The sequence below is a fragment of the Pungitius pungitius genome, chromosome 2 (assembly GCF_949316345.1).
Source record: "Pungitius pungitius chromosome 2, fPunPun2.1, whole genome shotgun sequence".
Taxonomy (NCBI): domain Eukaryota; kingdom Metazoa; phylum Chordata; class Actinopteri; order Perciformes; family Gasterosteidae; genus Pungitius; species Pungitius pungitius.
In genome coordinates this window covers 12,905,924-12,922,750 of record NC_084901.1, presented here as the reverse complement: position 1 = coordinate 12,922,750, position 16,827 = coordinate 12,905,924, and the positions used below count along the sequence as shown (strand labels likewise).

At 40.8% G+C, this 16,827-nt stretch overlaps 1 protein-coding gene across 2 annotated transcripts; it reads left to right on the top strand.

The window, feature by feature from the left end:
• Positions 1-1,902: 1,902 nt before the first annotated feature.
• Positions 1,903-15,607, top strand: il17ra1a (interleukin 17 receptor A1a). Of its 2 annotated transcripts, none has more exons than XM_037461028.2 (11): positions 1,903-2,099; positions 6,601-6,625; positions 6,838-6,984; positions 7,118-7,239; positions 7,333-7,456; positions 8,875-8,922; positions 9,007-9,152; positions 10,370-10,444; positions 10,536-10,605; positions 11,585-11,692; positions 12,847-15,607. In XM_037461028.2, exons 1-11 carry the CDS (start codon positions 2,007-2,009, stop codon positions 14,271-14,273), a joined length of 2,385 nt encoding a protein of 794 aa, XP_037316925.2. In that variant the 5' UTR covers positions 1,903-2,006; the 3' UTR covers positions 14,274-15,607. The 2 variants fall into 2 exon arrangements, with proteins under 2 accessions (XP_037316925.2, XP_037316926.2); XM_037461029.2 differs by lacking the exon at positions 1,903-2,099 and adding an exon at positions 6,188-6,249.
• Positions 15,608-16,827: the final 1,220 nt, after the last annotated feature.

Below are 16,827 nucleotides of genomic sequence, written 5' to 3'. Positions count from 1 at the left end.
TCCAACTAATCTGCAACTCCTAGAATCAATGAATGTGGTCGTCCGCTTCCCAGGAGGTGCACACATTTCCAATATCCTGCAAAACATGCCTGTGGGTATGCGCCTCGAACAAGGAACTGCCAGAGATGCATGGCTCATTGGTAAGCATCTCAAAATAATTGATTCCATCAACAATCACTTTCTATTTCTATAATGACATGTTTTATTAAGAGATCGAGGATGTGCCCTGGCCACGTGGTTAATGACCACACTCACCAACCCTTAGACTTACCAGAGGGTGTCCTTCAATCAGAAGCGTGCACGTAGTCGCTCCACCATCGAGCGTCGAGGCTGTGCAAGTGCTTTGCCTAGTCTCACCTGGTTGTCCAGGAACACATCGTTGATCAAATGTGGAGAATCTGGGGGCACGTGTGGATGTTCTGGTGGAAGCTTCAGGTTCAGCTTCAGAGGGTGGTCGCTGTTGCCTTGGTAGGACTTCTTCTACATAGATGAAATAAGTGACTGTTTGAAGATGTTGAGGAGAACACTACCAAAATACACACTATTGTCTTGAATGAATCTTCCAACTTGTATCAATTCTGGAAAAACAAAAACAACCTTGCTGTTTAATCATCATCTGTCATACTGTTAAATGACCCTAATATTCTGCTCACAGCTGTTGAGTACTATTGTGTCATCTGGTGGCGGATTTTCCAGTCTTTCACTATCCCACCAATTGTTTTTCTGACTAATTGTGGTACCGTCCAATACATCGTAAGTAGAGAAGCATATAATCAAGTCATTCCTTTCATCGTGATGAAGAAATAAACATCAAGGGGATATGTGTCCCTTTCAAGTTGTGCGATAGTGCAATCACTCTTGAGGAGCACACAACCCGGAAGAGACCTGAAACACTATTCATGTTGCATTAAATGTTTATGGGAATAATGCCCTGTCAGACATTACCCCTCCCTTCAGCTTATGCTTAGGGAGTCAATGGTTATATAAATCTTAGACATGATTGATGACAATAGTCCTGCATCTGTGCGAAAGGGTACAATATGCCAGACACTTCTTACTTAGCAATACTCACCTGATAATAGGCTACCTACGTAGGCTATGAAATGATCTGAGAGATATAAATCACAGAATGCGTTACAAGGAATTATACTAAGAAGGAAAATCAATGAAAGAAATGTGTGTTGTTGTCACTCAGCTGTTCACAGAGTTTGCCAATGATGCCTATAACAATACTTTGAGTTAACAACTGTACAGAATCATTGATTCTTTGTTTGGACTCTGATGCTCGGATATGTGTGTAAAGAACACTCAGGATTGCTGGAGCAGTGAACTCAAAGGCCTTCTAGATGTTTGCAAGAGCTCTGGACCGACAGGAAATTGGACCCCCGCTCTATTTGGCATATGCATATATGGATATTCAATCCATGTGTCTAATTTGTAGATTTGCAACATGTGTTGCACCTTTTTTAAGTAACTACATATTCCAAGAATAGAAAATTAATCAGTTCAACCTTTTGTGAGATCAGGTCTAAAATCAAAATGATATTATGCTGCAAACCTATTTGCAAAATATTGAGGTCGGTCTGTGATTTTCTTTCTGTTAATTGGGCACTAATCCGTAAAAAGTTTTCAGATTCATTCATTTGACATGCTTCACAGATTAACAAAAAATATTTAACGGAAAAATGCAATAGGCTGCAAATCTACAAGATTCTTAGTCTTGTCGTATATTTATAATATTTTTTCAAGTTCCAAAATAACTAATCATAAATTAGTGTAAGGGGAACAGCGTCCGTGAGGAGTGCACCACTATTTTCTCTATATCATGATGTCTTATCATTATCAGAGGCAGCCACAACAGAGTAGTGCTCTACATTCCCGAGTAACGTGAAGGTAGCACAACTCATTTACTGTAAACACTGCAGGAACACTACGTAGAAGCAGGAAGTTACAGATATCAACACGAGCGTCTGTTACTCAGTCTCTGGCCGTTTTATTCCCTCACAATGATTCTTCTTCTTCGACCAGTTTTGGTGATAATCTGCGTTTCGTCCGCGGTGACGATTCAATCATGGCCTCCTTTCAACTGCTCCCAACAGGTACTTTTAAGTGTCCGCGTGCGTTTACAAACCTTCCATTGCCTTCACTTTTAATGGGACACCTTCGTACTTCCGGGTTAGCTGTCGCACTTATAGGTAAAAACAAAAAAGGGATTTTACCGCTCGTTATTGGAGTTTTGTTCTTTCGTTTTTTTTGTTTTTGGACAAAAAATACGGCTGTACATTTCCGTTTCTTTCGTTTCTTTCCTTAGTTAATTATTTGTCGAATAAATTGTGAAAGGGTACACTGGGATACGCACCTGTTATAGATCTATTTTTCATTTCGAAAGATATGCCGACCTTTTGGTCCCTGCTACAACTAACCTTTTTTTTCCCAGCATAGAATACTTTTAGGCCAACACTGTGAAGTAATGTATACCAAATTATTATAATTCCGCATGCATTGCCAATGCATGAAGGATAATGTACAAATATTTGTTCCACTTTGCCATCTTGTTAACGTGTTAACGTAAGCGTTCGCTCCTTACCTTTCGAGCCAAATAAGATTACAAATATGAAAGTGAATATTCTCAGAGTGGCTAAAGGGACGCTAACACCAGTGAATTAACCTTACCTGCACAGACGTCCATCGTCATTATAAACATTATTTTTCACGTGGATTGATATTATTAAAGATAGATGCTGTCAACTTATCCAATCACTTCATTCTGGCCTTCACAGTAAGATACCCGACTCTTAACACCTCCAAATAGTATAATAAAACCTTCATTTTAATTTGAGTGTATAACATCACCTGCGGGACATTTTGTTAAACTCTTCTCATGTGAATGGCTTGCAAAACAACATCTAATGCAAAGGATTTAACAATTCTGAAAATTGAATGAAAAGCAGCAGTGGCGATGCACGGGGCAAAAAAGTCAGATAATTAAATAAACCAACAACTTCCACACACAAAGACGTCACTCCCTAGGTCATCTTTGACAAAAAATGTTCCTCCACTCAGTGTTCTGGCGGTGAATTGCTTTGCAACTCGCGCACGCCTATTTGAACCATGAATTGAAATGAGTCTTTCGACACAAGACGCAAACGCAGAAGCTTAAAGGCTGGCGCGTGCTTCATGCGTGGTGCATGCTTCTGCAACTGCAGCTGCATCTATATGCGTCAATGCTGTCTGTCGACAGTTGTGTCGACGGACTCTCACAAAACTGAAACTGCGTTCAAACAAGGATCCTCCAAGAGACGAAAAGGTTGGCATTGAGGGAAACTAGTCCTCTGCGGGTGGGGCGGGAGCTGGCAGACAGCGTGGAAGAAGTGGTCCCTTCTGGCCATAGCTTGGGCTTCTCTACTAGCTGCACGGTCCTCAGACATCTACTAAGCTGTTAGTAGGCAGGCATTGGTGGTGTTCATCTTGGAGCAGGGGCAGGTGAAGGTTCGTTAGGGTTGAGGATACGGAGTGGGTTCAGGAGGTTGCTTATGGGTTTGGTGGCGGTAGTAAGGTTGACAAAGGCCCACACCGCGGCTCTAATGGTGTGACCTGTGACTAGTCAATTGCCAATGGTTGAAGAGGCTAGAGGCCACACTTCCTGAACCCAGCCACCCACAGGCCTCGGTGAAATTGATGACCAGCGGCAGCAGGCGCTCCTGCACAGCGAACTTCAGGAATTGCTCGACAAATCTCTTCCTGAGAAAGTCAGTGTTCATATAGAGGGCATTGGGAATCACGTCCTTGTTATGAGGACCCCCTGGACATCCGCCCCTTATAAATGATGAAAAGGGGTAGTATCCTCTCCAGCCACGTTCAGGCCGTCCAGGTCAGTGATGTGATCCCTAGTTCCCTGGGCCTGCCTGAAGGGGATGTTTAGTCCCCAGTGAGACAATGACCTTCCTTCTTGAGGAGTCTTGTCGCAATAGTTTCCCTTCAACCTGTGTTGCTTCAGGGTGGTGGTGAGGAGCCTGCTATACTCTTCAATTGTCCCTCTCTTGGCACAGCATGCCCTCCCATTCGTTAATGATGTCTGAGCTCCGGGCAATGAGGCGATGGTGAGGTCGGTCCTTGAAGTTGACCCACTACCTCTGGCATAGCAACTTTATTGGTGCTTCACGGTGACGGTGATGTAAATGGCCAGAGCGTGGGACAGGACCTGAGGCTTCGTCAGTGGAAACTGGTGGCTGACAGAATACAAACAGCATTCCACCAAGGAATCCTCATCTTCAGGGGTGAGGAGAGTCCGTAAGCGTGGACAGAGTCAGAGGGCACCCTTCCACTGACTCGGTTACTCGAGCTGGACTTTGGGACCCCAAACATCATGGCGACCTGCCTGCTTGCACCTTCTGTAGGGCCTGATCTGTGGCCTCCTGGGTCCGCTTTCTCCACTTTGTCTTCCTCTTGCGGATACGATGATACGATGTTTTTAGCATCTGCAAAAAGACAACAATTTGGTCAGTGAGGAAAGTCAATTCCAAATCCAAATGTCTTAGTTGATTATTACAGTAAGTACTGGATAAATGACCAGATTACCATGTGTATATATTAACACAGGCAGGCCTAAATATCCTTACCATAATCATTTTTTGATCCCCCTGTAAAAGAATAAACTCACAGACATAGGTAACATACCTTTCTTATTTTCTTCCTGTCCCTCCTATCTGCGCTTCTGATTCTTTCTTTCTTTGCTCTTTTTGATTATTTCTCCTCACCTCCTTATTCTCACTCTAGGGTTACTTCTCTTCTCTATTTCTCATTCTTTCTTCTTGCTTAGTGATGTTTTACTTTCTTCTCACTTTATTATTTTCACTTTCTGATTCCAGGAACATAAACCACACAAAAGAGAACATTTAGTTAAAAACATCAAAATTAACTAAACCTCATAATATAGCAACACATTATATTGGAGGTTATCTACACAAACAATGTCTGATCATAAGAGCCACGACTGGCTTTCATCCAAAGTGCAGTTTCCCTCATACACACATTATTTGCATCATTTATAAGATCACTATGTATGAAAATGCTTGATGTATCCTGCCTTATGAAAAATATTTTACTTATTTCTGAGGTTGTGTCTCAAAGAAACCAACCAAAAAGCTGCCCATCATAAACTGGCACTACAATTCTGTGTTTGGTTTCTTCAAAATAACAAAGAATTATGTCACTGAAGCCCAATTCATCATTGGCTAGATAACGTAGAGTCTAGCTAGCTACAAGCTAGACTCTTATGCTTACTAATTCTAGCAGTACGGTGACGATACAGAGAAACTTCTCAGAAGTTACTTACATTTTTAATGCAATCAACAAAAAAAGAGACAGCGTCCAAAAGTCCCTTTCACAATTTTTTAATTTTCTCGCTCACAAAAATGTAACTTCCTTGCTTGTGCGCACGCTGGTTAAGCATTAGGTCAATCATTGCATGCAAATAACATTTTGCCGCCTGAATAGTTAGACACTGTCTTATATTTCTACAATTCACAAGATTCAAGTTTAAGGACTTTGTCAAATGTTTTACCTGTTTTTGAAAAAAAGAGATTAGAATCAATTAAAAAGCCTAAAATTCCAATAATATATTAAAACAAAAATAATCAATAAACGTAGTGTAGAGAGCAAATGTAGAGAGATTGGACAGTCGGGCAAAGCTCAGTTTCCTGTGAAAGAGAGTTACTTTTATAACTATAATGTTATATATTCATTTAAATAAATCTATTTGGCTGACATGTCTGAGGAATCCAAAAGGCTCATGCATTGTTTGTACACATGTGGCAATTGAGTCTATTCAAAATTCATCTTCTATATGTCACGTTTTTGCATATTATGTGATGCTTTCAAAATGAAATAGAATTCAATTAATACATTAATTTTTAATTAATTAATAATGTATACTATGTACGTACTGTAGCGTTCCACAATGAACGTGTGTTTCATTGTGACGGAGCGGCCGTCACTGGCTGCATATGCACGCACACACACACACACACACACACACACACACACACACACACCACCAAACAGTTTAGAACACGACAAGCAGGTATAGTGATTGCCGGCAATCATGTGCCAGAGGTTGTCAATTAGCCTGATGGGAGGGGCTTAGGGTTTTTAAGGGGACTTCCTCATGGCAGGAGGATCAGTGGGGTTTTTGTGTTGAAGGGTGGCCGTAGTAGGTCATGGTAAAAAGGCTATTGAGAGAGCGAGATGGTGACTTTGATTTATTTCTTTTGTTTGTTTGTATTTTGACCGCGTTTCCTTAGCCCTGTAATGTTGTGTTCACTGGTTGGCACTTTCCAAGAAGAGGAATAAAAATGCATCAACTCTAGTGGTCTTGTGGTTTACGCAGGCTAAATAATGCATTGTCTATTTAGGATTTTGTGTTTCTCATTATCTATTTCACAACATGAGTTAAAAAATATAAGAAGAAAAGAAAGTACAATCGCATTAAATAATGTTATTGTAATTCATGAAAACATTGCAAATGAATGAATTGATATTTGTAAGATTGACAATACTATTAATCTATAATCTCTTTTATCCCATTCTTCCCGGACACAGGGTTTGAGGTGCACAGTCACAACAAGTTAGTGAAGTTTTCTCTTCCTTTTGCTCACTATTGTCCTTGCTGTTCAGTGTTTATTCACCGGCACATTTCAGGTTTGGATTAGGAGCGCACATTTAGTGGGCAACATAATCATTCTTCATCTTAAAGTTAAATAAAGATGTGCGCATTAGAAAATGTGAAACAAGTTTCCCTACCTCGTTACCATGCAGCATGTGCCTGTCTGTGTTTAGGTAACTGTATGGATAAGGATTGGCTGCGTGTTAATGTCTACACTCCCAGTGGTCCAGAGGACCTTAACGTGAGCATCAACACCAGGCAGGACGAGATGGGACACCTGCATCCCGTTCTTGTTGCTAACTGGAAAATAAAGGATGATGGTAAGTTCCTCGGCCATCCCAGATGTTACATTTAAAAACGCAATTGTGTCGGAAAGAAGGAAAAAGTACATTTAATGACTTGAGTTGATCTTTATTTGATGGTATGTAGTAAAGACATGTCCTCTCTCCTCAGGCAGTGTTAGCTACCTGATAGCCAGCGAGCTTCATGTTCTGGTAATGTCCACCAACGAGAACCTGTGTGTCCGATATACCTTCAAAGATAAACTCTCAATGAGAAGTCCGACACAGGAAAAGGTAATGTTATTGTATAAGTGTATAGTCACATGACCCAAAACTTCTGTTTTTGTCCTGCTGATATTAACAGACAACATTGCTCTGCTCTTTCAGTGGTCATTGTCAGCCAACATGCTGGTGGACCCTGGTCAGATGTATCAGGTCTCTGTCTTCAACATCCCCAAAACGGAGGTTGGCCACAGCCCCTCTGATGTCACCACTGATGTCACCACACCTGGTGAGTTTTATATTAACAAGAATTCATACATGTATGATCTGTTCATGCTTATATTTTATTTTGATATCTGTTGAACAAATGTTATTTCTGTGTCTCTAAGTTTGGAAGTAAATGATTAATCAAACATGATGGTTGACTGGAATATAAAGGCTGAATACTGAAATGTGGAGTTGCAGCAAAGGTCATCTAAGGAATTTGGAAATAGTAGGTGGTCTGGGGTATCATTTATAAAACAATGTGTAGGATCCACATTTTTTGTTTGCATGCATGTTGGTGATTTTAATCTGCAAACCAATGGTATTGTGAATTATATAGCCACTAAGTTGCTGAAAATTGCTATATCTTTAAATTTCGTAGGAAGTAAGTCCCTTCTTAAAAACTCTGCAGTGTTACAATTTGTCCCAATGGGATGTTTGTATTTTATTACATAAACTCACAAATATTTAACATAATTCCCTGGTTTATAAAGCATATTCAGTTTTCAGTTTTTCTATTTTGTGTTTGAAGCGTATCCAGCTTTCTGATATAACACATTTCTTGTTTTTCAATATTAATTCCACTCTATTGTTTTAACAAATCTATATTAATTCTTTCGACTCTATTGGTTTTTAAAGTATCTCCGATTTTCTGGCCTTTCCGTATTCTGCTATATAAATGTATTGAATGTATGTATCCTGATCTGGTGCTGTGGCCACCCGATCAGGACCCTGTCATGGTCCGTCCTATCTTAATCCCCTTTTGAAAACCTCTGGAATGTGATCAGGGTGAAGATGGATGGTCACAAGCCATCAAACAAAGCTGAGCCGTTTGAATGTATGAAATATGGACTTCGTAGCTCCAGCTACGCACCATTTCATAAAGTTTACATTATGTGGTCCACTTATTGAGCAACATAATGCATGTTTGTGTGTGTATTTAGCGCCACGCAGAGGAAGCTGGAAGTGGCGGAAACTTTGCAAAACTTGATTTCCAGCTTTACGCAGTCAATGCGAGAAAAATACTTTGAACTTTGGGACGCGTAGCCCGACAGTTGCGTTTGAGGCATCTTTTGTCTGTGAAAAGCACACTATACCTTTTACTTATTTACTTACGTTTTACTTAGAGCAATCAGACTGCTGCTTTCAAAATTGTGAAACCTTATCATTTAAAAAAAGTTTGATAGCTGAACACAATATATTTGTGGACTTATGTTTGCTGATGGCATAATAAGTGTATGCTTTCAGACCCTGTATTGTAAACAATTATAAATGAGTCCTCTTATACCTACAAACAAAATATTCCAATGTGAGATGACTTATGAAAGCCAACTTGCTAAATGCAACAACTATTATAAAGCAGACTTAGTGCAACCAATATCATCTTCACTTTTCTCAATTCTGGTTCCTCTTCATTTTGTTTTAATCCTCTGGATTACACAGGTTGTCGGGATCCAAAAATGCAGATGACGAAGTTTTGCATTGAGAGAGGTTAGTCCGACATTCTGAAACCCAGTAAGAGTGAGTAAATAACATTGACACGTCTAACCCACTGCCTTGTGGCCTAAACATTAGGAAGCCTGTGGCAGCCAAACATCAGTCTGACTGCAGTCAGTGGAAGATCTGCTCTGGATGTCAGCTTTACTCCTGACACGCTCTGTGAGGTCTACGTCATCATTGTTAGCTGCTCCAAATACCAAGATGTTAGGCGCACACACAAGGTGAGGTCGCATCATGCTGAATGTTTCTCTGTGTTTGAGTATCAGCAGTGAGAATCTCTGATAGAAGATGAAGTGATTTGACCAACAACAGAACTGCATGTGCTTCTTCCAACACCCTGTGTTTTGTACCTGAGCTCTACTTCTGGAAACCACTGTACTGGATGTCTCCTCATCAGTTACAGGGCATTTAACATAAAATACTCTATAGTACAGTGGTTCTCAACTGGTGGGTCGCGGGCCATTGCATGGGAAAAGAAAAAAGAAAAAAAAGAAACTAAAGTGCTGTTTGGCCATAATGATCACCGTTACATTTGGAGGAAAAGGGGGGGGGGGGGCTTGTAGACCTGAAAACACCATCCCTGAAGCATGGAGGTGGCCGCATCATGTTGTGGGCGGTTTTGCTGCAGCAGGAACTGGAGTGCTTCATAAAATAGACGCCATCATGAACATTACCTGCAAATATTAAGGCAACATCTCAGGACATCAGCCAGGAAGCTACAACTTGGGGCGAAAATGGGTCTTCCAAATGGACAAAGCATACTGCCGAAATAGTTAAAAGTTGCTTGTGACATTTAGCAAAAGTTAAATAATTTTGGTAATCCTAACTGACCTGAAACAGGAGAGGTTTAGTCTGATTTAACTTGTGAGAAGGTTATGTGTCTTTTTGCACAGTGTATGTGAACCTTTTTTTCAACTGTATATGTATATTTGCAGCATGTACATGTCTAAACACTGCAGCTTTATTTTAGTCAAGGAACCACATTTCCCCACTATGCACGGTTTGCCCAACCTTTGTACCTTTCAGGACAGGAAAATTCAAAACCGCACTCTCTAGGATGTAAAACTAAAAAATCTGAAAAATCAGTGGCAAAAAAAATGAATTCCATCTCAGATTTTTCACTTCCATATTTATGACTTCATAATCTCAGACAAAATGTTGTTTTTTTGATCTTGGAAATCCTGGATTTCATTTTGGACTACACCATTTCCCCCTGCTCTATAATGTATTTATCTACAAAGGCCCTCATACGACCACTTCGATCAACCTCATCACATCTGTTGCAATTATGTGGTGTCAAACTAATCTGACATATTTTTCGTGAACAGACATTTGTTGAGATTCACATGCTCTAGTGTTCTAGGAAAAAACAGTTTTTTCCTGTGTAATGCTCCTTAAATGTGAATTAAATTCTTGTTATTAAACTTTTTTTTTTTAGGCCAATCATAAGACCCTGAATGTAACATTTCATCTGGATAAATATCCAAAATTCTGCTGCCAGTTTGATGTTGAGGTAAGAGAGCTAGTAGTAGAGAAGTATTTATATATGTGTATATATATATATATATATATATATATTGACATGACTTTATTCTTTGCTGCAGATCAAACCTCTTTTCCCACAATGTGGCCAGGACTGTGCACGTCGAAGGAGAACTCTTGATATTTGTCCTGGTATGTTGGCTCCTAGCCATTATATTGATATGTATAAACCTCTAAGAACTGGCTTTACCTGGTGACTCTCTTCCATAAAGCCCAGCTCTGTGACAGACACTGTTAAAATTTACAGTTCACCCTGGGAATTTGTACTCTCTGCTTGAAGTGGAATTACTGTGTAACTATTTATAGTTACCTTTTATTTATAACCTGAAATTGACCAAAAGTAGTCTTACAGCTCATATATGGTATTTTGAGAGGCTTTGATTTTGGACTGGTACATCAGAAGGTCCTGGTTATCACCAAGTCACACCACGGTGATGTGTACTCTCTTTCTATTGGCCCTAAAACTGGTGTAGAGGAGGAGCAGTTCCTCCCCCCCGCAACACAAGATCCGGTCACATCCAATGAGCGGTCTCCTTACCTTAATGTAAACATAACGAACAAAGCGTGAATGTTGTATGGTGTCTAGTGCGTCTCTAACCTCCATCCTTGTCAGACCTGTGTCTGCCTGCTTGGCACATCCCGCTTGCCCTCTGACCCTGCACTCTTCAACCAAAACAGGAAAATGACTCCCTGACTGAGCACTAAGAAAAAGCTTTTGATTATCAATTGGCTCATGTATGTTTGTATGTCATGTATGTCATTTTAGAGTGGTACATCAGAAGCTCCAGGTTATATGTTGACATAAAAGGCCTAAGACCACCATAATGTCAAAGATGAAGTTAAAGATAAGCTCGACACAGTTAACGACCACTGACTTGGGAACGCTTCGTCCTCGGGCGCATTTGTAACCGTTCGGCCAGTGCCCCGCCGTGCAAGGAGCAGCGACTAGTCGTAGAGGAACCTGTAAAATAAAGATAGGTGCTTAATTGTGGCGTTCAATCCAGTCAGTCATTCAATCCAGTTGCCATACTGACTGACTGACCAACTCCTGCAGTTTGCCTAAAACTTGGTGAACGCTAATCAGTCAAATGTGTTCTGATTTCCCCGACAGAGCCAACAGATGCCCGCAGTGACCCGGTGTACACATTCGTCATCATGGGAGTGGTGTTTCTGTGTGGGGTCACAGCAGTTATAATGTACATCCTCTGCCGGAAGCGAGGTTAGTTGCAATACTAACAAATACTAATAATTTGTTGACGTGTTTGAAGGTGCTACATTTTTATTGGACTCCACGTGGCTCTTAATATAACGTTACAGCTGAGAAGCTTTGTCAGCTGATGCTGACAGAGGTGTTTAATGATTAAATGCATGTTAAAAGTGTAAATTGAAGCGTGTTAATTCATATTTATGTATATATATATATATATATATATATACTTATTTCACCCGCTGTATGTGTGTATATATATATATATATATATACACACATACAGCGGGTGAAATAAGTATTGAACATGTCACACATTTTCTCAGTAAATATATTTTCAAAGGAGCTATTGACATGAAATTTGGTAACAACCCAAGTAATACATACATATATAAGAAACCAAAACAAAGCGGTTCAGAAATAATTGTATGTCTAATAATGTGAAATGACAAAGGGAAAAAGTATTGAGCACGCTTACTGATATTTATTCAATACTTTGTACAAAAGCCTTTGTTGGTAATGACAGCTTCAAAACTAGTCGCATGCGTTGCTCTGGTGTGATTTTGGCCCATTCTTCCACACAGTCCTCAAATCTAGAAGGTTTCCGTGGGCCTCTTCTATTAACCTTGATCTTCAGTTCTTTCCATATATTTTGAATGGGATTTAAGTCAGGTGACTGGCTGGGCCATTCCAGCAGCTTTATTTTCTTTGGCAGCAAATTTCTCTGTAAATTTGTCCATTCATCCTTCCTTCAATTATGTGAAGTTTGCCAGTACCATTTGCTGAAAAGCAGCCCAACACCATGATGTTCCCACCTCCAAACTTCACTGTTGGTATGGTGTTTTTAGGGTGATGTGCAGTGCCATTTCTCCTCCAAACATGGTGTTTTATGGCATCCAAACCACACTACATTCTCCCAGTATTTCACTGGCTTTTCCAAATGTTATGCAGCAAACTTTAATGTAGTATAACTTGGGTTATTACCAACATCTGGTGAAAATGTCATGTCAATAGCTCCTTTGGAAATATATTTACTGAGAAGAAATGGTGACGTGTTCAATACTTATTTCACCCGCTGTGTATATATAAACTTAAAATTAAAACTACATGATAGAATTACTCTTAATTGGATGATGTCATTCATCTGTACTCTCATGCACTTTCAGGCAAACCTAGTGTTACTGCAACACCTTTGGTAGGTGAGATACCACAGGAGCAGCAGGTTAAACAGCCACCCAAAGTGCTGGTCATCTACTCCCAGGACCACCGCCTCTACAGCGACGTAGTATTAAAGCTCTGCACCTTCCTTCAGGCCAAGTGTGGCACTAAGGTGCTAGTGGACTTGCTGGACACCACCTCGGTTGGCATGGTGGGGCGCCTTCGCTGGCTTGAGTGGCAACGGCAACAGCTAAGAAATCCATCTGACAAAATCCTTGTACTGTGCTCCCGAGGCGTTCAGGCCAAGTGGAAGGCCATGTGTGGTCAAGGCCGTGTGACTCTGAGGGAAGATGTTCTCTCCCCTACTGACGACATGCTCACTCCTTTTCTCAACCTCTTCGTACCGGACATGCATCAGGTCGGCATGCTGGGCAAGTACTTGGTGGCTTACTTCGACGACATCAGCGGGGAACAAGACGTGCCATCAGTTTTTGACATCTTAGTCAAATACAAGCTGATGAAGCATTTTGAAGAACTGTACTTCCGCATCCTAGACATTGAGAAGTATCAGCCAGGTCAGGTCAACCAGATCAAGGGCATTGGTGGGGACGAATATTTCAACTGCCAATCAGGTAGAGCGCTGAAAAAGGCAATCGACACCTTCAAGGCCTATCAGTTGGAAAATCCTGACTGGTTCAAAAAGGAGTGTGTGAACAGTGAGGAGGAGGTCATGACTGAGGCCAAACGACACATAGGCCAGCTGCAGATCCCTCCTGTCCTAGAGAATGTTCCTCTTATACGATATGGACCTTCTCCCTACATCAATGAGGTAGAAATCCAAGACAATGGTGACAGTCTTGTTGTGCTTACACCTGAACTAAACCCAAAACGCAAACTATCAGCAGCAGCAGTCGACCTTAAGCACAAACATCAGTATTTGTCAAACTCCAATGAGGTGTTGACACATCACGTCTATCCCCACAGCCCCGGGTCAGAATCTGTCTACATAGTTGAGCCGGTGTTGAACAACCTCCAACCACCAAGACAGAACTGGCTATCCCTGCATGCCAAACCCTTTGATCAAATGCCCACAGAGGATGAGGAACAGGATTCCATGCTCCTGATGGGCCTACCTTCTGCGTGTTCAGAGAAGAAAAGCTCAGCCCCACAGGACTCGGTCAACTTAACACCTCAAGAATTCTCGTGTGCCAGCATTCAGAGAGAATACTTCCATCAATCCCAAATCAGAAACTCTCAGGCTGTAGAGATGGAGGAGGACGAGGTTCTGGAGCCCATTAGAAAGCCCCCCTGCAGCGGGTCTGATCAAGGCTACATCTCCAAAATGTCCTCCCAGCATGATCGCCCAATTAAAAATGATCCATTGGTGGCCCTGCGAATGCTGCAAGAGGAGCTGTTTAATAAGAATCTTGGATAATCTCCAAGGAACAGATGCTCACAGTCCAGTAATGGGTACTAAGCCTTAAATGACCTGCTTAAACACAAAGGTGTTTCTGTGGCCAGTAAAAAGATTTTCTGGCTTTATTATTTTGGTATTATTATTGTTAAATATTAATTTGATCAACGCATGATTGTCTTGTGATGCAGTGACTTCACGTGAATATTTGCTCATGTCAGTTTTTCAATGGCCTGTTAATTTGTTGCACTCAGTCACAAACATTGCTCGAGGTAGATATGTAGAGGACTCTTATGTTGTACTTCTTCGCACCAGCACCTGGTGAGCATTAGAAGAACTGCAGTTGTCAAAGCAGCAACAGCACACTAGCCCAGTTGCGTGCAGTGATGTCAGTAAGATGCTAGGCACTGAGTTATGAAAGCTAGATTACCTCATTTGTTGTTTAGGCGCCTAATCAGGATGACACATCGTGTACTACTGTCTCTGTTGCTCGGTCGCAGACACACACACACACACACACACACACACACACACACACACACACACACACACACACACACACACACACACACACACACACACACACACACACACACACACCAGTAGTTAATGTCCAACATTAGAATGCAATCTTTATCCTTAATTATAATACTTGAGGCAGCACACTCCGATATAGTTGCTTAAAAATCGCACAGCGGGCAGTTATGTTTGTAAGTCTGCAACAATGAAAACGCACAATGGTCAATTGAATATGAAGGCAAATGGCTCATAGTCAGCATTCATTCAACTCTTATCCATTCAATATTAAACCTGCAACACTTTCTGACTCACCGATCTGTAGATTATTTGTACATAAAATCCATCCCCTACTCTTTCTTTTTTTTTTTTTGTACTCTTCTATACAGGCCTTCGGTTTGCGTAGTCTCTGGCTTTCCGTAACAGAATGGCGAGGGCAGAAAAACGTGATTGGCTGGTCCAGTTCCTATTGTATGTTTCCTAAAATCTGTGATTGAAATAACACACATATTGCATTTATAAATGCTAATACAAGTTTATTAAAGAAGAAGGGCCTTCAGTCAACTGTACCATCTTGATTTCACCCGGCCCTGACCCTGGAGCTGTCGCTCTGATCCTGGCAGACTGCCCTAACTCAACGTCTGATTAACAACAAAGGCCGTTTCACAGGTTTGACACATCACTTCCCCGGGCAGCTGGGTGTAAAAGAATTTGAGCTGCTAAGCTAACTGATGTATCTACTAGTCTCCTGGTGGCAGGAGGAGGAAGCTTAAGTATGATTTGTTTTCTTGTTTCTGTCATTTTGGATTTGATTTAATAAACTGAAAAATATGAACAGACCCTGTACCTCCAACAGGATTGTAAACCTATCTCTACTTTGTCCTCTCATGTTGGACTGGGGGACAGACTGGATGTTACAGTGACCCAGTAGCAGTAGAATTACAAGATAGAAATTCTCCTGTTATCCATTGGATAAAGGACATATAATAGTAATAGGTGTAAATAAATCCCAAAATATAATACAAATCACATTGTACAATAGTCTCCTCAGGTTTATTTCATGTTTCAACCACATAATACTCTAGTATATACAGTACATAGATTATATCAGTACGGATATACACCACACGACTTTACAGCACAGTTTGAATTGTATCTGTAAACATCAGCAATGCTCTATCACTGTAAACAAGTTTGAAGCAAAAAAAAAAAGCTTGTATAAGACAAGAGTGTTTCAGATTGCACAAATTATGGTTTTCATTGCACAGGTTAAACATTTGAACCTGTATAGCAATTGACTCCATTCCATTGTTCATGTCCATGAAAGCCATTGGTAGGTTCAGTGTAACCTAGCCAATGTGCTTGCCCATGCATGTGAAATGCCCACTATACTTTAGTTTAAAGATACATTTATCATTTATCACTCACAAGAATTGTCCTTGCTTGTGAGTTTGGTGAGTGGGCAGCGACAGACTTTCCAGCAGTGTAGCTACAACCGTTTAGCAGAACAATGGCACCAGGAAAACAAACAGTTTTATATACTTGGCTCTGGAGATTGTGAATCCTCACAAATGATCTTGACATCACTTTCCACCAAATATTATGGTTTACATTGATGAAAGTCTTTGTCTGTCGTCATCATTAACATGTGACATGAGTGTCCACATTCCTCAGTCCAGTTGTAGTTCGCATATGAGGTTAAACGCCTATTGTGTTTGGCATCATTGGGACATCACATCTCATGACAAGAGTCAAGAGAGTAAGTGAACACCAGAAACAGACCACATAGGCTGTTTGTGAACACCTGGCCAAAAGCACTCACAAAGACCCCTAGGAAGAGGTCAAAGGTCACCGAGTAGAAATCAGTGATGAGATCCATAAAGTTCAGAGAGGACATTCCCATCTGACAGTAAGAGTAAGTCAGATTTGACACAAAATGAGAAGACATGATGTTCACATTCATTTGTTGTTCTCTTTTTTGGAGAAAAATGGGTTTCCATTTGTTATATCTCTATAGTCCCAAATTGAACTCAACAGCGTGTTGAAAATGACCCAAATT

Coding starts and splice junctions, on each gene's coding strand:
- il17ra1a (XM_037461028.2), top strand. CDS start 2,007: ATGATTCTTCTTCTTCGACCAGTTTTGGTGATAATCTGCGTTTCGTCC. Junction 7,240..7,332: donor GAAGTCCGACACAGGAAAAG/GTAATGTTATTG, acceptor CTGCTCTTTCAG/TGGTCATTGTCAGCCAACAT. Junction 8,923..9,006: donor GAAGTTTTGCATTGAGAGAG/GTTAGTCCGACA, acceptor CCTAAACATTAG/GAAGCCTGTGGCAGCCAAAC.